We start from the raw sequence: 26,398 nt of genomic DNA, 5'->3' as shown, positions 1-26,398 counted from the left end.
AATGTTTGGGAGTGACCAGGGTGATCTAGTAGAGAAAGAACCTAGTGAGGAAGCAAGAGGTCTTTTAGTTAGTGATGGTTTAGTCAAACATTTTGGAAAAAATATGTCACCTTTTACTGCCTTAGATAAGGCTCAATTTGATATGAGGAAAGTTTTTAACAATGGTGTTTTTGAAAAGGGCCAGCAGAAGGGGACTGTCCAATGGCCTTGGATTTTCAAAGACCCAATATAACCAACAGTACAAAGAACATGGAAGAGGATATGACCCCTCTCAGCTTCTATCCAAAAAGAGGGAGAGGAGGAAGGTCTGCTAGAGGAAGAGTCACACGTGGACGAGGTCAATCTGTCCAGGTTTTTGGATACAATTCAAGGTTTCAAAACATAATTTTTCAGAGATTCCAAAGCAGAAAGTTGAACTATGGGAGTTGAATTTTGTAGAAGAGCAAAATTTAATTGTGGATTTAGAAATAGTTACAATGATTAAAAAAAGTGCGATCAAGCTAATAGCAGAAATGAGAAAGGTTTTGTAAGCAATCTTTCATTAGTGGAAAAGAAAGAGAAATGATAGAGGCCAGTCATAAATCTCAGGGAACTGAACACATTTTAATATAAATGCATTTCAGAATGGAGGGAATCCATTTGTTGAGAGATATGTTAAAAAAGAACAGTTTGATTGTCAAACTAGATTTGAAAGATGCTTATTTTCCCATCCCATATATCTTTAAATCAGGTGGAGAGATCAAATGTATCGGTTTCAGTGCCTTCCATTTGGATTGTCTGCAGCTCCTTGGTGGTTTATTAAGACGAATGAGAGCAGTGATGGAATACCTCAGAGAAGGAGAGAGGAGTATGTTTAACTATCTACCTAAATGACATTTTGACTATGTCTCAGGTTTTGGAAGAACTGGATAATCAGTTGACTTTAGTACAAAATTCGTTAGAAGAATTAGGTTTCTTGATAAACAAGGAGAAATCCATTCTGATACCGTCATAAGGAATAGAGTTCTTAGGCCTCCAAATAGATTCTGTGAAGATACTTATGCAATTACCGTTAAGAAAAATCAAAAGGATAAAAAAGGAAATAACACAGGTTTTGAGGAAGAAAATGATAACATTAAAGGATCTAGTTTGCATGATGTGTCTTTTGCCGTCCTTGACTCAAGCAAGTTTTCCAGGCCCCTTACATTACTGTGCACTTCAAAGAGTAAAAAGGAATGCTTTACAAAAAGGTCTTTGGTATGTAGACAGTACAGTTCTGAACAGGGAGGTAAAGGAGGAATACATTTGGTGGTTGAACAACATGGTAGCTTGGAGTGGGACAGTGATCTTTGGATGAGTGCCGGATTATGTTTTGGAGACCGATGCAAACCTGAATGGCTGGGAAGCACGGATGGGAGATTGACAGACAGATGGTCTATGGTCAATGAGTGAGTGGACTCAGCATATCAGTTGCTTAGAAATGTTGGCGGGCCTTTATGTCTTTCTCAGTTTTAAAGACATTACAAAAGGTCACACAAATCTAATAAGAATGGACAATATTTCAGCTGGGTCTTATAATAATCACCTGGGGGAAGTAGAGCCCATGATTTGTCACTACTAGCGAGAGATCTGTGGTATTTTTATTTCTAGCACAAGGTACAAGTGAAAGCAGAGTACCTACCAGGGAGCATGAATGTGATGGCAGATTGGAATTCTTGAAATTTGAGGGATTACAGTGACATGAAATTAAATCTAATAATATGCTTCAAGTAAATAGATTTGCCATGAAGGTCCCCTAGACATGGATTCATTTGCAAGCAGATTGACTTGCCAAATAGGGAACTATTTCAGTTGGTTACTGTATCTATAGGCTTCCGCAGTGGATGCCTTTCAGCAGGAATGGAGAAATTTAAAAGAGTATGATTTTTCTCCAATAGCTATGATTCAGAGAGTTCTTCTTAAAGCAAGGTTAGCGAAATGTCAGTCGATGGTATCGATGACTCCTTTTTGGGTGTCTCAGGTATAGTTTCCAACTGTGATTGAGTTGGCATGCCAAATTCCGTTTATGATTCCAGCAGAAGTGGGTTTACTAAAGAATATGGATGGAGGAGAATATCCTTACAGAGTGGACTGTTGAACCTATTTATTTGGGCGGTCAGAAAAGGCTGTTAAATGTTTGAAAGAATCCTGGGCACGAGGTACAAAAAGTAGATATAAGGTGGTTTGGAGAACATGGAGTTGTTGGTGTTTGGAAAGGTTTCGGGATCCTTTGTAGGCCTCTGTTATAGAGGTGACTAATCTTCTGGCAGAACAATCTGAGAAAGGATTTAGTTACAGAACCTTGAACTGTTAGAGATCAGCAGTTGCAGCAGCACACATGCAGATGGATGGAAAGTATTTTGGAAGGAATCTCTTAATTTGTAAAATTAAGAACAGTATGGTGTTAAGGAGACCGCCTAAAGTAAAGTATGACAGATTATGGGATGTCAATTTAGTTTTGTTAATTCCAACCATGGCCATTAAGTAAATATTTGGATTTGAAGAGATTATCAATGAAGTTGGCAACCTGCTATGTCTCATGTAGAAAAGTTTTGGATGTTAAAGCGTTGGAGATAAGTAATGAAATGTATGGTTCAGATGAAGTTAATTTGTCTGAGTCAATCTTTTATCTAAGATTTCCGGATTTTAATAAGTTACGTGCAGTAGAAACATGTTAAGTGCATTCGTTACATGGTGCAAAGGCAAGTATAGCATATTTTGCAGGATGTCACCTAGAACAGATTTTAAGGGCAGTGGAGTGGTCAAAAACTACTGCTTTCAGAAAGCATTATTTCAGACCTGTAGATCATATGGCAAAAGTGGTGTTGAAGGGTTTTCAACATGCCTACTGCCTTGTAATGAAATGACGATTCTCAAGATGAAATGATTAGAGAATCAAGATTTCATTAAAGATAAGGAGGCTAACATTACCCTGCCCTCCACTTCCCATATTTAAAAAAAAAAAAAAGAAGACTGATTGAGGAGGAAGACGTTAAGAGAAAGTGATGTGTTGTTTAATGTGTGAAAATATATTTATTGTACATGTTATATATTTTCAAATTACTATGGAGGTTCATTAGCTATAGTGTTAGACCCGGCATCCTTGGCGCGGTCTCCCCTAACTTTTTGCCTCTACTTCCCAGGTTGTTGCTGTGTGCTGGCCACTGTGTTTGCTGTTTTTGTAACTCTGGGCACTTTGCCACTGCTGACCAGTGCTAAAGCGCAAGTGCTCCCTATGTGAAATTGTATATGTAATTGGTTTTTCCATAATTGCCATTTTTATTTATTAGCAAGTCCCTAGTGAAGTGCACTAGAGGTGCCTAAGGCCTGTAAATCAAATGTTACTAGTAGACCTGTAGCCCTGTAAACATGGTTCAGACCTGCCTCTGCAGTGTCTGTGTGTGCAGTTTTAAACTGCCAATTCAACCTGGCAAGTACACTCACTTCCCAAGCCTAAACCTTCCCTTTTTATTCATGTAAGGCACCCCTAAGGTAGGCCCTAGGTGGCCCCATGGGTAGGGTGCAGTGTATGTTAAAGGTAGGACATGTCATTGTGTGTTTTTACATGTCCTAACAGTGAAATACTGCCTAATTCAGTTTTCACTATTGCAAGGCCTCTCTCTCTCATAGGGCAACAGGGGGCAGCCTTTAAATAACTGTAAAGTGCAGTTTTCCTTTGACAGGAGATAGAAATGTGGAGTTTGGGGTCTCTAAACTAACAATTTTAAAATACATCTTTTAGTGTAGGTGGTTTTTAGATTGTTAGTTGGAAAATGCCACTTTTAGAAAGTGAGCATTTTCTTGCCTAAACCATTCTGTAACTCTGCCTGTTTGTTGATTCCTTGTCTGGGTCCGACTGGCAGTTGGGCTATTTGTGCATCTCCACTAGACAGTGACACAAAGGGTGCCTGGGTGTAATCTGCATATCCTGAGGGGCCATCTGGGCTAGAGTGGAGGGATGAGTGGTCACTTACACCTGAAAGGGCTGTGCCTGCCCTCACACAAAGAAGTCTCCAAACCCGTGGTGTGTGTCTGGAGCCAGGCCTGGGAAACGCAGGATCCTGTAAACAACAGACTTTTCTTTGAAGTTGGGCAACTTCAAAGGCCGAAAGGGGTATAAGTATTGCACCCAAAATTTCAGACTTTCAGACTACTTCAAGGATTCAAGAGGAACCTCTGCCAGGGGAAGAGCTGAGGAAAAGTGCTGCCCCTGCCTGCAACTGTGCATTGTTGGTCTATCCTGCAGGTGCTGCATCTGCCTTTGAAAAGGGGAGAAAGACTGGACTTTGTTGTGCATTCCTGCTTGAGAGGTATCTCCAAGGGCTTGCCCCCTGTTTTTGAAGCCTCAGGGACTGCAAAGGCTTCTCCAGCCAGTTCCTGAGTTTGCATGTTGTGCACTCTAGGTTGCCAGAGGGTGCCATTCCAGTTCATGGGTCCCTGAAAGTGAATTTCTGGTGAAAATCCTGTGAAACGACGTCAGACAACTCCGTGCGAATTCACTAAGGACACCTCTGCATGAAGCCTGCGACGACTCCTAAACCTGGATCCGAGGACCTCGTCGAGACGCAGCGACCCCACCAACAACGTAGGACCAACATCGCTGCAGCCGCTGACATCTGCACTAACTCGTGAGTTGGAGTGTGGTACACCAGAGGTTCATGACACTCGACTCCGTCAGTGCCTGTGACCCTGTGACATGATCAAAACCGTGTGATGTCACCATGCAGCATTGTGACTTCGCCGGAAGTGCAACAGGACTGACTCCTCCCAACCGACGCTGCCTCACTTCCACCACTCCGCAGTAAGGACCAGATGCCTCTTCAAAATACCTCTGCTCCTTTGCCCTGCTGTACTGGAACAGATGCTGCATCAGATCCAGTGACACCTCGCTCCCCGACTCCGTGCTCTGGCCTGTTTTCCACACGTTTTGCTTAGGTAGTGTACTTGGGGGTCCGTATGACTCTGTAAACGGTGCCAGTGGTGTTGCATTGTGGGAAATGACTCCGTCAGGATACTGTCTTATCAGATTGCAGAATTCGTGCCTCTAGGCACTATCTTTGTGTTTTAAATTCCTAAAGTCATATTTTTAATTGTGGATTTATTTTTAGTGTATTTGGTCTTGTTTTATTTAGAAAAATATTTACTATTTTTCTAAACCTGCGTAGTTTCCCTTTTGTAGTGTTTCACTGTAGTCCTGTGTGTGTTGGTACAATTACTTTACACATTGACTCTGAGTTAAGCTTTTCTGCTTGTGCCAAGCTACCAAGAGGGTGAGTGGGGGTTAACCAGGTGTCTTTCTCCTTTACCCTGACTACCCTGCTTGGACAGGGGGCAACCTGACTGCCAACCAAAGACCCCCATTTCTAACATAAAGTTAATCTTGTTGTCACATGCTTGAGGTTTTTCACCAATGAAATATTAATATCTGGTATATTTGTAACTTAGACCCACAAAAGAAGGATTTTTAAGAGAAGACAACCATGGACAGTGTGCATTGTGAATCATCAGTTCACAGCTTTTACAAGAGGATGAGATTTCTATGAAGGGACTATGTATGGACTTAGGCCTAAATTTATACTTTTTGACGCAAACCTGCACCAGCGCAGGTTTGCGTCAAAAAGTTTAACACCGGCTACCACCATTCCAACGCGCCAGCAGGTTGTCATATTTAAGGAATTACGGTAGCCGGCGCTGCAGCCTGGTTAGCCTCAAAATAAATTACTCTAACCGGGCAGCAGAGACGTAGGGAAGACTGGGGGTTGTGCGTCAAAGAATGGTCCAAGTCAGGTTAGAGTAAAAAAAATTACTCTAATCTGACTAGCGTAATTTTTTGACGCACAACCCCCATGGAAATTACTCCTGTCTTAGCAAAGACAGAAGTCATGCCCCCTGCCCAATGGCCATGCCCAGGGGACTTCTGTCCCCTAGGCATGGCCAATCGGACACAGTGGCATGTAGGGGGGGGCCTAGTTAAGCCCTCCTATGCCACCTACAAAAAAAATAAAATACTTACCTCTACTTACCGTAGATGGGTCCCCCCATCCATGGGTGTCCTCCAGGGGTGGGCGAGGATGGCAGGGGGTGTCTCTGAGGGCAGGGAAGGGCACCTGTGGACTGCTTACATGGTCAGAGACCATGGAAATGAGCCCACAGGTCCCTTAATGCCTGCCCTAAAAAACAGCGCAAATGGGCTCAGCATCATTTTTTAAGGCCCGCCTCCTCCTGTGCGTCAACATGACGTGGGAGGATAAATAAGGCGCACATGCCTTAGAGTCATTTTTTGCACGGGAATGCCTACTTTGCATGTCATCAGCACCAGGTAGGTTTTCACGTACAAAAAATGACTCAAACTCCATAACTTTGGCGCTGGACGGGTCTAGCACCAAAGTATAAATATGGAGTTAAGTTTGTACTGAATTTTCATTACAAAATTTACGCAAATCTAGTGCAAACAGAGTATAAATATGGGCCTTAATGTCCAAGTTTTGGATTGTTGGTATTCTAATGTTGAAAACGGTGCTGTAGTAGTGGCATTAAATAGTTAATGCAATGTTAGCCTCTGTCTCTTTAGTTACATTTAGATTTCCTGATCATTTTTATTTTGGGAATCGTCATTCTCCTATAACAATTCCCTGCATTCATCTATAGTATGTTCTCCTTTATTATGTATGTAGGGCATTCCACCAAGATGTTGCCACTGACCCTCTAGGGTAAGAATATTATTTGAGCAAATAATCACTTGCAGGACATACCAAAGGCTAACAGCAAAGCTGCACAAATTCTCATTCAGGTTAAGCTAACCCATAACAGGTTTGCTGATAGACACAGGAAACCTCCACAGGAGCACAAGATTGTGGGCTCAGTTTGGCTCTCTTCTAAACTCCTATCTAATGCAGGAACATAGTAAATTTACCTCTCATTTTACACATTTCTAGAATTAAACCAGCAGACACAAGGAAGAATTTGCCATCACCCTCTATTGTGGTTGATAGGTCCCCAGAATATGAAGAGGAAGAATTGTTGTTGCGGTCCTTCAGTCGTTGAAAAAAACTTAATGAGAGTACATCCATAAGCCTAAATCAGCAACGTTAGGCTTTCATCTGGAAGACTGCAGAGGGTAAAAACATCCTAAGAAGGATCTGCTGGCAATGTCTGCAATATGCGTTCAGTTGTAATTGGAATGTTGGCGCTTAGTAGCTGAGGTGGCAACGTTGAGGGCAGGCTAGCAACAGGTCAAGGAAGCCTGCTTGCACTTCCAGGGTGGTACAAGTAGAATTGGAGACGGCTGCACAATTGCCTAGCAAGTTAGAGAGTTGTGAGGCTGTGGTGTTTGTGTAGTTTGGTACATGGCTTGAGAGCCAAACTACCAGGCATCCAGTCTCCTCCTATTATTGATGCTGTGACCTTTCTCCGAGGCCCCCTCACAGTGCACTTTCCCCTTCTCCTCAGAATGAAGGCAGTTAGTAGAGATGTTTCCTCTTGTAACCACTCTCATTAGTGTAGAAGTAATTTGCATTTCATGCTCATACTGGTTCAAACTTTGTTTTCGCATAGTTTTTTTCCTGTTCAAGGGAGTGCTTGTGAATATGTTAGAGGCTCTTTTGGTGCCACTTCTCACTCACAGAAGCCTGGTTGTTTTTCATTTGAAGTTCCCTCTTCCCTTTACCCTACTTTCACACTTCTACAGTTGGCATTCCCCTGACTTGTTACTACAACAGAGTGGAAATTCCCTTGTGGTGCTTGGAGACTGAAAATGGATATACAATATGTAGCTCTGGTGACAATGTCCTTAGCAGCCTATAACGCCCACAAAATCAATGTTATAAAAGTGACTCCCCATTTTGAAAATAGACATTCTGAGAAAATTACATATGCTGATAAGTTGCACAAATACGTTACCTTCCTTTCGCTGAATTCATACACATTTGATTCTGAAAAATATAATAACTAAGTGAGTAGCTCCTTTTTGACACCATTCACAAAGATAGCAGACAAGAAATATTATATGGTAGAAATCGTACCTTTCAGTTTCAGGTGATTGTTCAGCTCCAGAAGTACAATGGTCAGGGCCTCCCATCCGACAAACCCTCCCAGGACTTTGGGCAACCATAAGTTCGAGGATCTATCAATTAGGTTAAATCCTAGAAATAAAGTAGCCACTGAAAGAATAAAAATGAGGAAGAGATAATTATGAAAACAAATCAGAACGTGATAACTTCAACAAAGGTTGACCATAGACTGGACTTTGGCAAGTGAAGCCTTATTTAAAGTGTTTGATACCTGCTGAAGTGGCATAGGAATTATCTGCTTTAAAATCAGTTCTACCTGCAACAAACTGGCAAGAGCTTCAGCATTGTGACAACATACTCAGCTTAAAGTAAAGCCATTATTGTTGGTTAACTTCTGTCAAATAGCTGTCTGATATGTATAAAGTAACCGTACATCCCAAAGATTTTACAGGTTCATGCAACCGATACATGTTGGAGTTTCAGATCTATTTTCTTTCTCTTTTCATCTCCTGACTCTGCTTCTACTGAGATAAATTAATGTATATCTCCTAAAGCAAATACGCCTTACAGCTTATTTTCGAATACCACTCCACTGGCATCTTGTAAATGCCCTGGTCACTTTCAAATACATCTGGCTAGCTGCAGATGCATTCATAAAAATGCTCTAAATTCCTCAGAACAAAAACGAAACACTATGGCCTGGGCCACTCTATGGGCTCATGTTGCCAAAGTCTATCCGCATCCTCCAACTATGCTATTGCTCAGAGGAAAGAAGCCACCTTACAGTCCAAGGACCGGCTAAAACGGAAAACAGTCCTGTGAACATAAACATGTAACGAAGCACTTTAGGCAAATTAGTATGCAAAATGGTTCATTCCCTCATGTCTCATTTCATCCCTCTACCGTCTTCTCATGGTTGTTTTCCTCTTAAATCTACGTGTGAGCAAATATATGCTTTCTCTTACATGTCCTATGAAAAATGTTTTTGTTTACCTAAAAGTGCCCTATCACAGTTAGGGCACACTGCCCTTGTTAGGACCAATGTAACACTTTAATTAGATGTGATGGATATAGACAAGGTCAGGGCACCTATGACAAAATGTGAGCTGTTCCCAACCTTTGTCTAAACTGGGTATAGTGAATTACTGATAGGCGGTAACACTGAATTGTAAAGGGTGGCAGTGATCACCATGCTGGCAGGTGCAGTGATTAACTGCATCTGCCTTCAAGAGGATGTCAGGGGAATAACCCTTTCCCCTTCCATCCAAAGAGTGCCCTTGTGTGGTGGGAGGGGTGCGTTTTCTGTGTGCCACCTCTATGTGGCCTCTGCATCTATGCCTGTGTCACTAATATGATGCAGTCACAAAAGCAAAGGATTTTCTCATGTGCAGGGGACTTGCACCCGTGCATTTGAGCAAGTGTTTAGCACCAGTCCAATCTGTATTACAGACTGGATCGTTCTAGCATCTCTGGCCGGGAAACAGCCTTTACAACGTGGCCGGAGCCACGCAGCCGTAAGCATGCAAGCGTTACCATGTTCGCCCTGGACTATACATGTGCCTGAACCACGCAAATGCATGGTCGTTTTTAGGACAGGTCAGGTTAGGTTTTAGGGTTCAGATGGAGGATTGGGTAGTTTTTAGGAAAGGGTGGGGTCGTTTTTAGGACAGGGTAGGTTTTAGTGTTTAGGGCAGGGTGGCGGTTGGGTAGTTTTTAGAACAGGGCGGGGTAGGTTTTAGAGTTCAGGGTGGGGGATCAGGATCATTTTTAGGACAGGGTGTGGTAATTTTTAGGACAGGGTAGGTTTTAGGGTATAGGCTGGGAGTAGGGATAGTTTTTTAGGAAAGGGAGGGGTTTAGGTTTTAGGACAGGGCAGAGTAGCTATTATGGTTTATAGAGTGGGGGCAGGATAGTTTTTAGGACAGGGCAGGATAGGTCTTAGGGTTTGGGCCGGGGGTCGGGTAGCTTTTACCACAGCGTGGGGTAGTTTTTAGGACAGGGTAGGTTTTAGGATTTAGGGTGGGGGTCAGGGTCAGGTTCCTACGACAGGGTGAGGTAGGTTTTAGGACAGGGCAGGGTAGCTTTTGGGGTTTAGGTCAGGTCGGGGTAGTTTTTAGGACCGTCTGGGTTAGTTTTTAGGACAGGGTAGGGTTTAAGGTGGGAGTGGGGGCCTGGGTAGTTTTTATGACAGGCTGGGGTAGTTTTTAGGACTACCCCAGTAGAGTTTAGGGCGGGGTGGAGAGTCAGGGCAATTTTTAGGGAAGGCCGGGGTACTGTGTAGGACACAGTAGGGTTTAGGGCAGGAGTGGGGGGGGGGTCAGGGTAGTTTTTTGGGATAAGGCGGGGTAGGTTTTAGGACAGGGCATGCTAGCTTTTAGGGTTTAGGTGGGGGCAGAGGGTTGGGGTAGTTTTTAGGACAGGGCAGGTTTTAGGGTGGGGCAAGGTTTTGGGGTAGTTTTTAGGACAGGATAGGTTTTGGGGTTTAGGGCGGTGGCGAGGGGGTTGTATCACACAACCACGCATGGCGTTACCAAATATACCTTTACTAAGCATGCCTTTACAATGAAATTCGTTGTAAAGGAATGCGTGGTTAAGACGCGATTGTGGTTCCAAACATGTTGTTAAGCCACGCATGATTCTGCCATGCGTGGTTCTGTCATACAACCGCTGTGGCCGCTTCTTTAATAGCAAAGCGCTGAGGGAAGCAGAAAGTGAGGACATGTTTCTAGGCATGGGAGAAATTTAAACTTTGCCGAAATATTGAATTAACTTTCCTAATTAAGCTTGTCTTTTAAGTGGAACTACTGATAATTATGCAATTATTTATCTTAGTGTGGTTAAGTAATTTAAATAATTTAAAGAAAAAAATCCTACTGCAAGAACACATTTATTGAGCACGTGTGGCTGCTCACGCTCACTATTTGTGCTCAGCTTCATTTAGCACTGTTTCTTAGAACAAAATGTAACCACAAGTCCATTTTGGAAGCAAGAGTGCATTTGGGGCTAAAAAAACTTCCTAAATGCCGGGAGTACGTTGGAGGTAATTCTACATCTAGAGCACATTTAGCGAGCACGAGCAGCCGCTTGCACTCACTGTTTGTGTTCTGTTGCATTCAGACATAAGAAATAATGCTAAACAAACAATTACTCCTCTCCCGTAATTTTCCAGTTGCCCGTAAATGGGGCAGAGATCTTCATATAGTGAAGTATAGGGAAAGTTCGATAAGTTACCTGAAGTTTAAAATGATATATATTTGGAAGTTAAATGATAATGTGTACAACATTTATATATAATATGTATATATATGAATTTTAAATTTAGAATACTATTTCAAAGATACTACTGCACTATTAACTACACTTCAAATTAGAAATGTAAATAATTTAAGTGCAAAAATGTGTGACCCAAGGCCCTGCCGGGAAGCATACATTTGGTGGCAGTGGCACTTCCCATGTACAAAATGCAAACTGGAAATCAGTAGCACATGACATGTCAGCGGAGTTTTTACTGGGGACTCAGCCCATGTGCCAAAATTTACTTTTTACCCTCCTATCTGCGATTGTGCAGAGTTTAATGTTTTCTGGCATATTCAAACATCAATGTAGATCTTCACTACATAGCGGAGTTGGAATATCCGCTGTGTTATATTTTGAATCCAAAAAAGTAAAACACTTCAACAGATAGTAAATAGTATGTCAGAATACCAATATTTAACTAACTATTGAAAGCAAATTTATGTATATTTTTTATTTGCCATCTAAGCCACACTATGGTGAAACAGTGTATTTGCAAGTTTAAGAACCAGATTTACTGACACTTTGATGCAAGGCAGCACAGCAACTAAAGTTGTTGGACTACGTTGTGTCACAGGAAGTGGCATGTCTAGTAAGACATGAAGATACGACGCTGTTCCTCCCTTCCCCAGCCGTCCACTAATGATGCACTACGTCAGCCTTGTGGCCCAAGCATGCCGTCGCACAAAATTGCAAGGGTGTGTGATGTCCAGTATAGCTTTTGCACTGGGAGATACCTTTTTAATACAGAATACAATACTTATAGTTTAGAACTTTTTCACTTTTGTATGTGTGCCATACATTACAGTACACATGCAAAGTAGGAAAGTTTTGGAGAAAAAAAGAGGCATATATTTCTGGTGCAAAGCCCTGCCTACCATTTTAGAAGCTAGGTTGTAGTGTTAAAAACATAGATGGTCATATGGGAAAGCTCATGTATCACTCATGTGACACCTCCAAGATGCAAAGTAGAGCTTTTCTTTATTGCTCCTTTCCAGCTCTCAACAGGATTCAAATCTTTGTGCTGGTTTGCATCACTGTTTTTGGCGCTGAACAAGCACAAAATCTTGATAAACCTGGCCTTTGTTAAAATGGGCATCACTGCTTTGCTCTTTATCTTTAAACAATGTAAAGCAGAGATTTTGTTTTTAGTAACAACTGACATGATTGAGTATTGTGATATGCTTTAGACAATCGGCCAGAACAGGTTTAAAATGGTTCCCGGGTATCCCGTAAATGGCAGCAGGAAAAAAAAAAAGATAAACTCAGGAGGAAGAAGGATAATGTAAAAGATATATTGAGCGGTGCAACGCGGACTCACAAACACTGTTTCCTACAAATTTAAAAGAAATATACAATATAAAAAGCCATTCCACGTTTACATAATGAAACTTCACCATATGGTAAAGTTCTAGTTGTTAGATTTCAAATAAGTAAGTCATACTTTTCCCATTATGTATCCGCACAGAAGGGACATCGCTGGATTTCCCACCATCCATCTGAACAGAAAGTGATATCACAAGATTTCACATCATCCACCAGAACAGTAAGTGACATCTCTAGTTTCCTGTCAAAATCGACTTTAGAAGAAGCCAAAAAAAAGAGGACTTCATTTCCCAGCATCCATCTGAACAGGAAGTGACACAACTGGATTTCCCATCATCCATCAGCACATGGAGTCACATATGTGGTTTCCCACTACAAACATCTTTAAAAGAAGAAGCCAAGCAAGAGAATAACACGTCCCAGTCATCAACTACACAAGAAGTGACATCATTCATCTGCACAGAAGTAACATTAGTAGTTTCCAGCTCATGGCACCGTGCGCTACTACCCCCTCCCATGACCTATTTAATGGTCTCTGCAATGTGGATACACAGCAAGTGCACCAATGGTGCGCCAACGGCAAGCCCATCTGCACCCTTATGGGCCTGGACTGTGCCCAGTGCTAGGATTTACAGTTCTCCCACTGCTACCCTGCCATGCTCCTCCTTGCTGTCAACCCTGGCCGCCGCTTACCATACTGCTGCCACACGGCACCACACAATGCCGACAGAGTATTCACATACACCTCTTGCAAGATCTCATGAACACTCCCATACTCACACCCACCACTCCTGCATCAACAGCACCCAGCACCCCACTTGCTCACTCACACACAAACCAGTCACCCACTCACGCTCACACAGACCATACACCACTCACACAAAACGCCACACCATTCTCTCAAACATGCTTCTCAACACCTGTGTGCTCACTAAATACGTCACAAAGATATGGGACCTACTGCACTCGTGCTTCCCTTCCTCAAAAAAACAAGGTTAAACCCAACCTCTGCACCAGACATCACTAGAGCCATCCTTGCTGGCCACAAGATTGCTAGGCACGACTGTGAGCTTAAGCCTGGAGGTGGAGTCATCATTATATTCATAGATATTATCTGCACCATCTACACGCACACCCCACCAACCACATGGAATACCTCACGTTCAAGATACACATGACAGCCAACTTCTTCCTAGACGGAACCCTCATATATGGACCACAATAACCCTGCACCGATTTTGCCAGCAAAATTTATCCTCCTCGGATACCTTAACTTTCACCAAGAAGAATGCACTGACTCAAATGCTACCGCACATTTTAGGAAATTTCAGAAATCTTGACCTCAGCACAGCACATTACTGAATCTACCCACATAATGGACACCTTTTGGGTAAATTTTTCTCCTTAAGCAGCAAAATCACAGTTGCCAAGCCAGCAACTATGACCGGGATAGACAACACCCTCATTAGTTTCAACATATCTATCCCAAACAACCATAGACCTACCACTCCCCTCAAGCATAATCCAATGTCAATAGCCCAACCACATGCCAGTTTGTACACAAAGGACCTCAGGCTGATGAAATATTCTTGCAAGCAACTGGAGAACAAATGGAGAACAAGTGAAAACATCACAGATAAAGATATCTTCAAATCTGCCTTAAGATGCTACCACTAACAGATATGGAACACCAAGCGCACAGCTCCTGCAGATGGCATCTACACCGGCACTAACAGTAACAAGGAAATCTTTGCCAGCATCAAATATTTCACTACCTTCCTTCTGCCGCCAGTAAAATTACCCCCCTCACAAGATCTTTGCACCCAGCTATCAGAATCACCTCCATATACAGCAACTTTGACCTTCAACCGAACACCGTCACAACTCAGCTTCCCATCATGCATGAGGAAAGAATGCTGCTACTTTGAGGCCATCCATTCAGATGCCCCATCCGTTCCTTGTCCCCACTATACCAAAGGTCTCCTACTAATCAGAGAAGCCATAACACCCCTCCTCAATGCCTCCATCAACTCCATCACATCCCCAGACACACACCACATAACTCTTTCCAACTACAGACCCATCGCACTCATACCATATTTGGCAAGGTTCATAGAGAAATCAACCAACTCCTCACTGACCACCTCACAAACCATTAGCTCCTCAATGCCAGGAAGTCCAGATACAAGCCCAACTACAGTACAGAATCAGCACTCATTGATACCACTGACATCACCATAATCCTTGACAGAAGAGTCACAGCAGCCCTTATTCTCCTGGACTTCTTTGCAGCATTTGACAATGTTTCAAACTACATCCTCGTCGGGAGCCCGCAAGAAACTGCCGTTTAAGAACCCTATCTCTACTGGATCTGCTCCTTCTTTAACAATAAAACACAAGCTGTCGACCTGGAACCTTCCTCTTTAGAAACCAGAAATGACTTATGCAAAGTGCTTCAAGTTTCAACCCTCAACCCCACCCTCTTCAATGCATACATGATCCGTCTGGCCAGCTTCATCTGTGCACATAAGAACAATATCCTCTTCAATGCTGAAGACACACAACTCATACACTCCCTCTCGGACAAGACCCCCTAACACAAGAAACAAGTTCACGGCCTACATGATCAAAGTCACTCACCACTGACAAGACAAAGTAGTGATCTTCAGCAAGAGCATCTCACCATGGGACTTAAACTGGTACCCCTCTGAACTCTGACCCACACCTAGCACCTGTGCTAGGAATGTCAAAATAATCACCAACAACAAGCTGGAAATGACCACACAAGTCAATGCTGTTGGTGCATTCTTCTTTCAAACAATAAATATGTTGAGGAAGATCTTCAAATGGCTCCCAAGCAACACTAGAAAAACTCACTCACTCCCTAGTCACTATCTCGATGGACTATGGGAACAGCATCTACACTGCGATCATGAAGCAACTCACTACAAGACTGCAAAGTTTCCCATACCCGGCAATCAGACCCCTCCTCAAACTCCCACACAAGATTACACCACATTTCAAGGAGCTACACTGGCTCCAAATACAAAAACATGCCCATTTTAAACTCCTCACACACAAATCTTACGCCCCACCTACCTGAACAGTTGCATCCCTCCCACAAACAACCCAAACACCTTCTCCTAACCCACACATACACAGAACCAGATCTGGAAGGTGCCATTCTTCCACATAGCCCCTAAAGTAAGGTGTTAATATCAGAGTGTCCTCCTTTCTTCTTGAATTTTGCAAGAACCTTAGTACCTGGCTTTTTAATTGACCATAGACAGGGCTAGGACAACACACCTGCGCAATGCCAGTATAACCTAATGGGTGATAATGCACTTTACAATTACACATAACACTTCCACAAAGTTTAGTGTACAGTAATCAGTTACATTTTTAAAGAAACCTACCTGCAAGTACCTTTATGACCATGGCATTTAGAGCATGAAACCAGTTAAAGATGAATCTTCTGTGGAGGCAAATGGATGTTTGCAAATGTTACTTCATATTTCTGATTCGTTTTGACCATTTTTTTTAATCAGAGTAAATGCGGAGGGACAAAGTCAACACTTAAATAGCTTGACAATGGAGAATATTTTCAACTTGAGTCTTTAATCCTCAAAAGACCTACTATGGAGTTAATAATATTACAGTGCTACAAAATGATTGTGGTATGCATGTATTTTGCATTGCAGAATGCTGGATATAGGTCAAGCAGTGCCTACGCTGTGTCATTGGTTGAAGGTGATGGATAACCCGTGCTCATTTTTGGGAACCTGGACTTATTTTTCATCATCAGACTTTGATCCAGACCAAGAGAGAGAAAGACAGAAAAGGGAGAAAGAAGGAGGAAGAGAAAGATATCAAAAGAGTGATACACGTAAAAAGGAGAGACGGAATAAACCTAGAATCTGGACTAGGCAACCTCAGTGTTCCACAAGCGCACCATTCGGAAACTGCGGATCCTTCCGCCTATCATCATCATCAGAAAAGCTTTGTTTGATTATATGAAAATAATCATGAAAGCAACACAAACAATACATAAATCATCACAAGAATAAAAATAAAGTAACAACAATGGATCAAAAAGTAATCGATTACCACTTAAAAAAAAGCATCTTTTAAAAACCGTCTAACATTGAAGCAAACCTGAATGCTAGATAGAGAACACAAAAACAACAAAGTTAATATGCGCTGCTGACATCCATTTATATTTAGAGTTGGTTTTAACACATTTTAGTAAACAAATTATAGTATTTGTAAAAAAAAAAAAATAGAGGGCCTGATTTTGAGTATGGCATAACAGATAACATCGACCCCATTACGATTCCCAGAGGATATAATAGGACTGTAATACAGCGGACGGGATATGCGTCACCTTTGTGACAGAGTAAACAACAAGGGCAGACTTAAAAAGAGCCAGAATCAAAGTGGCCTACGTGGAAACAGAGTGAGGATCTTACTGTCCCTAGCCGGAATCTGGCCAAAAGTGCTCGCTCCCATGGACTCAGGACCCAAAACAATTAAGGCACACCTTATTATTGGATTGATCAATGATGATGCACACTGCAACATATTTTTATACACAAAGTTGCATCACCATTGTTAGATTTCCCCACCAAGAACTCTCCCTCAACCCCAGCACGTAAGTACATGGTCAGGAAGGCTTGTAGACCTAGGCCTGAAGTTAATGACTGAGAGGTCACAGGTTGGGTGAAACGTAGCTGGCAGCCAAACACACAAACTGGAAAACTTAGATCAGATCCAACAGATAGGAAGCAACCCTACAATGGTCCCCAGAGAATGGCCCCAATAAAACACACATGGCCAGAGGGATGTGTGCATTCCAAAAACATCATAAAGTTAGATGTCACATATAATTAGGTACACGTAGCCAATCAGGACACAGCACATACAGACTATGCAGTGACCCAGCGCCCCTCAGGTTGGACACCTGGACACATACTTGCTGACCCAGATTCTGCTGATGCAAGGTTGAGGCTCACCTGCGTCTACTATCTGGAAGTGTATTTACAACTCCTTGACAACTGTTCACATTTTTTTTTACTAAGAAAAGATGCAGTTTATAGTTTAATTGCACTCAGAGAAGTGTATAAAAACTGGATTCAACCGATGTACAATGAGAGACAGTCCTCATACCCCGGTTCTGTAACTGCCCTCCAGGCCTAATGATTAATTAAACAAACCATTCCTGTTTTGCCAGACGTCTTGTGTTTTTTAAGTTAAATTCCCATCCAATACTAGTGTAAAAGCAAGAGAGGGCCCCATACTTCAAGGGGATAGGGCACCAACAGGAACTTAAAGAAATAAATATTCCCCTAGAATCAACTCTTATACAATACTATGTAGCATGTTGTTGTAGATGAAAAAAGGTTTTCCTAACAATGTGCATAACAATTGCTGACTGATCAGTGTCATAGTATATTTCTGTGTATGTCTCCTGGAATTTAGGCTGTATATATATTTTTTTGTTTTGGGTTGTGATTTTCAATTTTAAATGTATTTGTGTATGTACTGTGTAATTTTAAAGATTTTTTCTTTACCATGATGTGCAACAATGTGTGTGATATTAATTCTGATTTTTAATAAGTGGATAAAATAAATGGTATTTATTTTGTAACAGAGTTGTGAGCCCGATATTGTTGTGGTACTGTTATAACCCTTCTCTGTAGAATAGTGTTGATTTTGTAATTGAGTGGGCAAATGATTGGGTTGATTCTAGGGGACTATTTATTTCTTTAAATTCTCATTCGAGCAACATTTTGGTAAGCCAGTCAGGAGCTGATTGGTTCTCTGAGCCCAGCTGCGACCCAAGGAATGGGACCCCGCCTGTTTGGATTCGCATTTGCACAACAAGAAAGATGAGCAGACGTAGCAGTTGATTGAAAGTTCTGATGAATTCAAGGGGTGAATGTCCACCCTGAAGCTGTCGTTGGAAGGGTAAGAGCCCTCAGAGCCCCTAGTCCTAGCATTTGGCCTGTGGCAATCTAAGGAAAAAAAAAAGCATACCCGCACAGTCGTGGAAGTCACCTTGTTGATCCTCAGCGTCAGGGAAGGGGAATAATGTTATTTTTTTTGTTGTTGTTATTTTTGGGTTGCTGATCACTTGGACCATTGGGCATGATACAGATGGTACTTATAAGGCCCTGGGTGTGACATAGGGTCAAAGCCTCTGTTGTAAGAGGTGTCTTTCGATTGGCCTGCTTGGCATGACACAGATGGTACGCATAGGCCTGGGTGTGATATAGGGCCCACGATCTTACTAGTCTAAAGATGGTTTCTAAGTGCCACTGGTTTCTTAACACTGATATCATCTAAAAGAACTGAGAGGTGTGTTTGCTTGGACCGCTGGGCATGACACATAGGGTATGCAGGATCCCTGGGTGTGACATAGGGTGTAAATCGGACATTAGGGAACTAAAAGAATTGGAATCCAGGAGAATAGGTATAGCTTGTATCTTGCAGAGAAGGGCTTAAGATAATTGAAGGCGCCCCTTCCCTTTTCTGCATTAATTGTTTTAATTTTCACACCCAAGCTGATATCAACAAGATTATCAGGCTCCCCCATTGCACAGAGCTTCCCTTGGTCACGGGATAATTTGTCCTAGGAGTGGGCTAAGGTATTGCTGACAAGCCATTCCTTTTGTTTCTTTTTGTGCCTGATCAGCTTTTCTTTTTGCCAGTTGGAAAGGTGCCATTTAGATGTTGTGATGCTGGTGAATTAATATGACTGTGCCTTGTTTTGAGTGTTGTGTCTGTTGGTGACCAAACGTACATTATCAGCAAATTTATGTAGCTGTGTTTTACCTCAAGTACTGTGTTAGTTGACAACTTAAAATGCTATGAGGTATTGCTGATTCTTACAAATTATTTGATGTGAAAGTAAGGCTTGCTATTTTGATGCCAAATGACAATTGCACTTTTTTCTAGCTTGTGATTCTTCATATGCATTGATGTTTGTGTTTCCTAAATGTTTATTTTGATGCATTTTTGAATAACATTGAACTCATTAGATCTAGTAACTCTGTATATATATTTCCCACTACTAGAGTAGATCAAGTAACACCCTTGTACATATCTCCCCACTATCAGAGTAAAACTTGAAAAAATCCTATACAAATACAAAAGTTAGGATGCAAATAACTTAAAAATCTCCTAAAAACATTTTTAAAAAACTTAAACAGGAACCATTCCAAAAAAGACTACCCAACCCCATCATGGAAACCCCTTTAAAGCATATGCAGAGTAAGTTCCCCACTCAGGCTAAAAAGCTTAGCAAACTCTGCCATGACTTTTACACACACACACACACGCACATTCACACACACAGGCACACATGTTCCCCGGGCTCAAAGTGGAAACATTCAACGCTAATATAATTGAACACACAAGAACATACATACAAATAAAATACACAGGGCAAAAGAAGGACAAATGGGAATAATTGTTAGAACTATGGGCCATCTTTGAGGAAGCCCAGGCTGATAACATTGACCCACAATGGTGGCAAGCAAGACATCTGCACCTCCCTGCCATCTGTAGGTATGGAAGTGCTCTCCCCAATGCCTATCTATCCCCGCATTAGGATACACTAATCTGACAGTCGAGGGAGCCCAAGTGTGCCCACATCCAAGAGAAGACTGTTAGGTCTAGGCACGGAGGACACGCCAACAGGCCAGACAGTCCCTGCACCACCCTAGTACAGCACTAGAACTCCCCAAAGCTCAACCCCCTATCTGCTGCCTTCAGGCCACTGAACCCCTAGCTGTACAGAGAGCACTCACTCCTGCTGGTTCCAGGGCGCGCACCTGAGTAACAGGGAGATTCACAGCAGTTCTGAACAACGAGGCAACTAGCGAGGGTGAGGGAAGGGGTTCCAGCCTTCTGGGATTTGGTGACAAGGGAGCCACAGGGTATGCACAGGTAGCTGAGGAAACCACAGAAAGCAGACACCCAGGTTTATTGCCCACACTCTGGGCAAAACCGAACACAGCACCCACTGCCCGATTGAACTGAAGCACCAGTTTGAGACACAAGACACCGAAGAGGATTTCTGATCGAATACAACCCCTAAGTAGGGGAAATCTGAAACCCTTTTGATGAGCCTGCCTTGAATCAGAAACAATCCTTCATTGCCAGGCCTGGATCCACAGACCATATACTTGTTTTTTTGCAGTACTAATGTTTAAGTCCAAACCATCCATAAAGGAGACAAAGCTATTTATTAAAATCCTCAGCCCATTAGAAGTGTGGGCATCAACATGGTATCATCAACATAAAGCAATGCTAGAATAGGTGTAGCCTTGATCTTGGGCATATCTTTCCCAGCCCTGGACAAACAATCCATTTATGTATAACAAAACAGAATCGGGGCTAGGACCCAACCCTGGCGGATTCCCCAAGATAACTCATCCCACAGTGTAGAGCTCAAACAAACTTAACCAAGCCCTTATCCAGTCCAACATTGATGAGGATATCTCAGAGTTTAAATCGGTTTACTCAAGCCGATTTGTATTCGCCTACTCTTTGATCCTTCTGAGGGGTACATGACCAAAGGCCTCTACCATGGAATCCAACAGTGAAAGTGGTCTGCAGCATTGCAGATCTTCTCTGGAGCCCTTTTTATAGACTGGAACAATCACAGTGCATATACAGCACGCTATTAAAACATTGGTTATAATTGGCACCCCAAAGCCCTCATTTTCTTTGTAAAAGTCCAGTGGGACACTGTCCAGGCCAGGAGCCTTCCTAAAGGGACTAGTGATTATCGACTCCCTCACTTCTAATATATCAAAATTGACGGACAGTGGAGAGAGGGAAGAACAAACTTCTGGCTTAGTTACTTCTTGGGCCTCAAAGGAATAAATACTTTTAAAATGGGCAACCCAACTCTCAGCCAGAATGTTAGTTGCCAATCCAGTGGTCAAGGTTTCAGCGAGCTTAGGACTGTTAACAATTTTCCAAAATGCACCAGTGTCTTTAAGATGCATGCAGTTAATAAATTATTTCAGGTTTCCGTTTATTCACCTGCTTCCAATTTCTAATTGCCTCCCTCTATACGGCGCAACCCTTGGTCACCTTGGCCCTGCCCCCTCTAAGGATCTTGTTGGCTAGCCTACAGTCTTTATCAAACTAATCAAGGACATCTTTAGCACTGGCCTTAACTCTGCCAAGTAAACTTTCCTTCATCTTCTCATTCAAGGAGGCATTGACCGAAAGAATGGCTGTGCCTGGGTGGTTGCCCTACAAAAGTAAACAGGTAAACTAGAAACAGAGACATGTTTGTTTTTATAAGGAGGGTGAGAAATCATGACTAATCAACGCCACGCCACCTACGTCTCTGCCCCTGTGGGGCAGATTGACCCAGCACTGGGATCATCAGGGGGTGTGCTGTAACATGGGATCGGTAAAAAGGGTTCAATGGGGTTGTGGTTGCTAAAAGCACTGGACACAATTGATATTGCACACTGAGGGGAAAACAAATATATAGAAGATGATAGAGCTTGCTCCCCTTCCTTTAAAAGGTAAAACTTGGGTGGTTGTATTACCCTCTTAGCTCCATCCCATTGTACAGACCACCCTTCAATAAGTGTTCTAATAACTTGCCACCCCTCCAATCTATAGTCCCCAAATCACAAGAGTCCCACAAATCCTGAAGAGGATCAAAAACAATGCATTGAAACCAAGTTTAGTGTTGAAGCCACCTCTGATTCATAAATGAAAGTTGCGCAAAACAGATAAAAACCTTTCCTTTAGACACTATACCACAATAAAACAAGTCCTCCAAGTAATAGAAGGAGACGTTAGGCCCCACAGAATAATAAAAATGAATCAAATAAAAACTAAAAATACAAGGAAAAACCACCCACAAAATCTGTATTCCCAGATGTAAAATATAAATTGGGTGAATTTTAACATTGCAGGTTGTACGGACCAAAATGGTCAGACCCCCACTGGCTCGACCCCTCAAACTGTGGGCAGGAACACAAAAGCACACACGTCATCCCGAATGGGAAAGTCTGTGCACCAGGTCTCTTGTATAAGGATAAACTAGTGATGTAATGAACCCAATCAGCATCATCCAATTTCGAAACAACCCAGCCACATTCCAACTAATAGGCTTCAACATCCCCTCAGAACTGCCTCCTCTTAAGGAGTCAGATGACAACCTAGCCCAGATAGGAGGGTCTCCCAGTGGGACCCAAGCGTTGCTCCTCTTGGGCAACAAAATCCAGCATTTGCAGGGGGCCCAATACCAGCCAGCAAGACCTCATTCCCCGGTGTCAGTTAAGGTATTACACTCTGGGATGGAACAGCCACCTCTCATGGGTACAAAAATAGTCAATACAACTCATCAAAGTCAGCTAGGGGTAGGAACTTGTTGTGACATGGAATACTTACCATTGGCCTCTGTGACAAAAGTTGAAAATTTAGGGCAGGATGGGGTTGCCATACCATCTTTCGGATGTTTGTAGAAACAGCCCGGGCAGAATGTTAATGCCCCCGCAACCTGACAGTAGATGATGATGGTTCAAGATTTACCTAGCCAGGAGTGGATGTTTAAAGGTAATGATAACACAGTCATGAGGAATAGTTTTTTTTTCCAGAGGGCCAATCCAGTCCACAATCCTTACCATGATAATAGTGCTGAGATAACCATTGAGATACTTTTTGAGTTGGTCAAAGGTCTCATTGTTAGGATTATCCAGGCAGGGTACATTTCCCAAAACAGAAAAAAGGGGCAACATTCCTGGGGTAGGTAGATATGAAGGAGGATACTAGTTTTGCTGGAAGCATGGTTTGAGCCAAAGCTTGGAAGATTGTTAACCTGCTTGTTCCTCTGGTCAGAAAAGCACTCCCCATGGATCATCCTTAGTCTCTGATAGGCATGGTAAGGGAGCCCCAGTGGTAGATGCCATAGGCAAAACCTCAGAAGCCAGGGTGCCTTCCTTGGATTTCCAATTTATGAGATCTTGGATATTTCAGCCTCAATTTTAACAAGTCAAGGATTCAAATGGGTTTTTAAAATGTATGTAAGTAGTGTCAAGCGAGGGTCACGTGGTCACGTCTGATGGGGTTGAAATGGAGCCTCCTAGGACCAGGAGAGGATCAGAATCTGTGTCATTAGCCCCTACTACACTAATATGGTGGCACAGGTTTGGTCCTACACTTGCGTTTAGAAGCAGTGCTGCAATCAATAAGTGACTCCTGTAACTATGGGTGTGAACCATATCTGAAGGCACTGATGCAGTTTTATCCAAGGAGGATGGCAAAGCTGGATGCACTGCAGAAGGTTGATCGGGTGCCATTCCCATAGAGATGCTCAGAGGATCAAAAAGATTCAGAAGCAAGAGCCTCTCTGTCATATCTATCTCATTAATTATGACTCCTACAACCCCAGCTAAAAAAAACTGTCAAGAGATGCACAATTGGCGGCCTTGAGGGCACAGCCACCCCATTGCCAAGGCTTAAATAAAAAGCAGACATTCAACAGAAAAGCAGAAAGGATGCAATAGATAATGGCAAAAGTTAAATAAAATCAGAATATACAAGAGTGGGGAGCAAGAATAGGGACCTTTCATCAAGCTTTCTGGAGACGTCCCCTAAAATAGGCACGAGAGTAGGCCCAGCCCAGGCTTTTATGGCCACGGATGGGTGCAGATAGGCCTGTTCTTGGACCGCTCTTGGCCCATGAGTACGCGCGTGCATGTTCCAAGCTGCGGAATCATATGGGTGCTTTACAGCGTAGTGAAACTTTGGGCCTACCCCTCCTGGATGTGATGCACCTGGGGGAATAAGTCCCACCCCAGCCAAACACGAAGGCCCATATTTCTACTTTTGTAGCGCCGCATTGCGCCGCTTTTTGATGCAGAATACAATTGTATTTTGCAAGTTTGCACCGTTTTTGCGTCCAAAAAGGACGCAAATGCAGCACTAAAAAAGTATAAATATGGACCCAAGTTTGTTGTGGAAAAGTCTAGGCATGGAATCACTTGAGGAGCACCCACGCTGCGGGATGCTAGCAGTGCTTTAGAATGCATTAAACTTTTGGCCCCAACCCTCCTGGACGCGATGCAGCTGGGGGATGAATTCTTACCCCAGCCAAATACTGAGTTAATTGATGCTAGCAGTGCTTTAGAGCATGTTGAACTTTTGCCCCTGCTGCTCCAGGATGCAGAGCAGTTGGGCAATGAAGTCCCATTCCAGCCAAATACCAAGTTCATTGTGGTAAAGTGTTAGTAGGGAACCGCCTGAGTTACACCAGCCTTGTGGGATGCTAGCAGCACTTTAGAGCGCATTGAACTTTTGTGCCTGTCCCTCCTGGAAGCAATGCAGCGCGGTCATGGGATGTTGGTACATATCAATGGCATGTCCTCAGCAGAGTAATGAGCTGTAAGTTGACAGCATATTTTAATGGGAACAAATAATTATTAGGTTCACAGTGATCACTTAAAAAAATTAAACTACAGACTACTATCTGCTCAAAAGTAATATTAGTAAACCTTAATGTAAAAAAGCATCTGAAGAACCAGTACCAGATAACTCACCATGTACAACATCTTAAGTACTAAGACTGCAGTTATTTTTTAAGCTAGAGGACAGCTTGGCCCAAGGATCAACTTTCTACCATGATGCATTAAAAGTGCATCAAAAGTGCAATACAACTGTAAATAATCTTATACGCAAAGTTACGTCTAAGAAGCTTCTGTAAAATAATTTAGATTACATTATGTGGCATTTGTGTACTACTTACTAATTTTGTATGGTTCCATGGCACTTCAGGAACCCTTTGCAAGAAATGTAAGTCTTTACTAATGAGACAATGCATTTTATATAGATTTCGTAGGTTCCTAACTTTATTTGTTCTTCAACCAAGCTGGCAAGTTAAATAATTGAGGGCTTAGGTACTCTACTTCTAATGAGGTTAGATGATGTCATGATTTGCCTCTTAGGGCTTTATTTCTGGGTCATTTGATTTAAGAGTGGTAGATTCTTCCACTAAGAGTTACCAATACTCAAGATACTTGGAGATTTAACTATGCAATAGAGAGACAAGACCTGGAAGATCCCCTCAGAAATGAGGAATAACTTGCACAACTTAAAACACCTGACCCTATTCAGAGACTATCTCATTTCCCCGCAGTTTTGTCCAGAGTCTAAGCTGTTTCTGGATGAAGAACAATAGGTCTGCAAAGATACCTTGGAATTAGTAAATGCAATGGAGCCAATAGCGCATGTTACCATTCCCTTCCGATGAGCTAGAATAATGATAATAAATACAGGTCTAACAGCAGGCTGCTGTGTAGATGGCACTGTCGGGTGCAATGATTGCTTTGGGTAAACCGACGTGCAGAGTAGATGTTTGGTTTCTGATTCTATTTCCGTTTCGTTGTATGATTAATTCACACCCCATACAATAAACAACATACAGTGACAGAGTGGTGTATTTGAAAAACACTCATGATATAACAGCTCATTCACCAATGTTGTAAAAAGTGCAAAAGAACAGATGCTAGATATAGAACTGAAATGTATTACTGTCATGTTATGACTTGAACCTGGAGACAGAGTAAACTATTAGTAGCATGGCATTAGAATGGAGGGACAGACTTAGTTAGGTATGGATGATTTTGTACTCAAGAACCCAGGGGTGGCTCCTCTGTTAGGGCGGAGGAGCGCCACCCCCCGCCAGCAGCAGCAGCTGCAAAACCTTTAACAAACAA

The 26,398-nt window shown here is 42.5% G+C and overlaps 1 protein-coding gene across 2 annotated transcripts in view; it reads right to left on the bottom strand.

Moving 5' to 3' along the window:
• LOC138293180 (putative ferric-chelate reductase 1) overlaps nucleotides 1–26,398 on the bottom strand; it is a 240,455-nt gene that overhangs the window by 19,313 nt on the left and 194,744 nt on the right. The window contains exons 13-15 of one of the 2 annotated variants that reach the window (XM_069232257.1): nucleotides 16,064–16,122; nucleotides 8,040–8,177; nucleotides 7,918–7,949 (exon numbers count right to left, since the gene is read on the bottom strand). In XM_069232257.1, the coding sequence (XP_069088358.1) occupies nucleotides 7,918–7,949; nucleotides 8,040–8,177; nucleotides 16,064–16,122 (229 nt within the window). The remainder of the gene's footprint in view (nucleotides 1–7,917; nucleotides 7,950–8,039; nucleotides 8,178–16,063; nucleotides 16,123–26,398) is intronic. The other variant, XM_069232258.1, reaches the window with a different exon arrangement.

Source organism: Pleurodeles waltl, chromosome 4_2 (genome assembly GCF_031143425.1).
Source record: "Pleurodeles waltl isolate 20211129_DDA chromosome 4_2, aPleWal1.hap1.20221129, whole genome shotgun sequence".
NCBI lineage: Eukaryota > Metazoa > Chordata > Amphibia > Caudata > Salamandridae > Pleurodeles > Pleurodeles waltl.
Note: the sequence above shows the minus strand (reverse complement) of the source record. Positions and strands in the feature narration are given on the sequence as shown.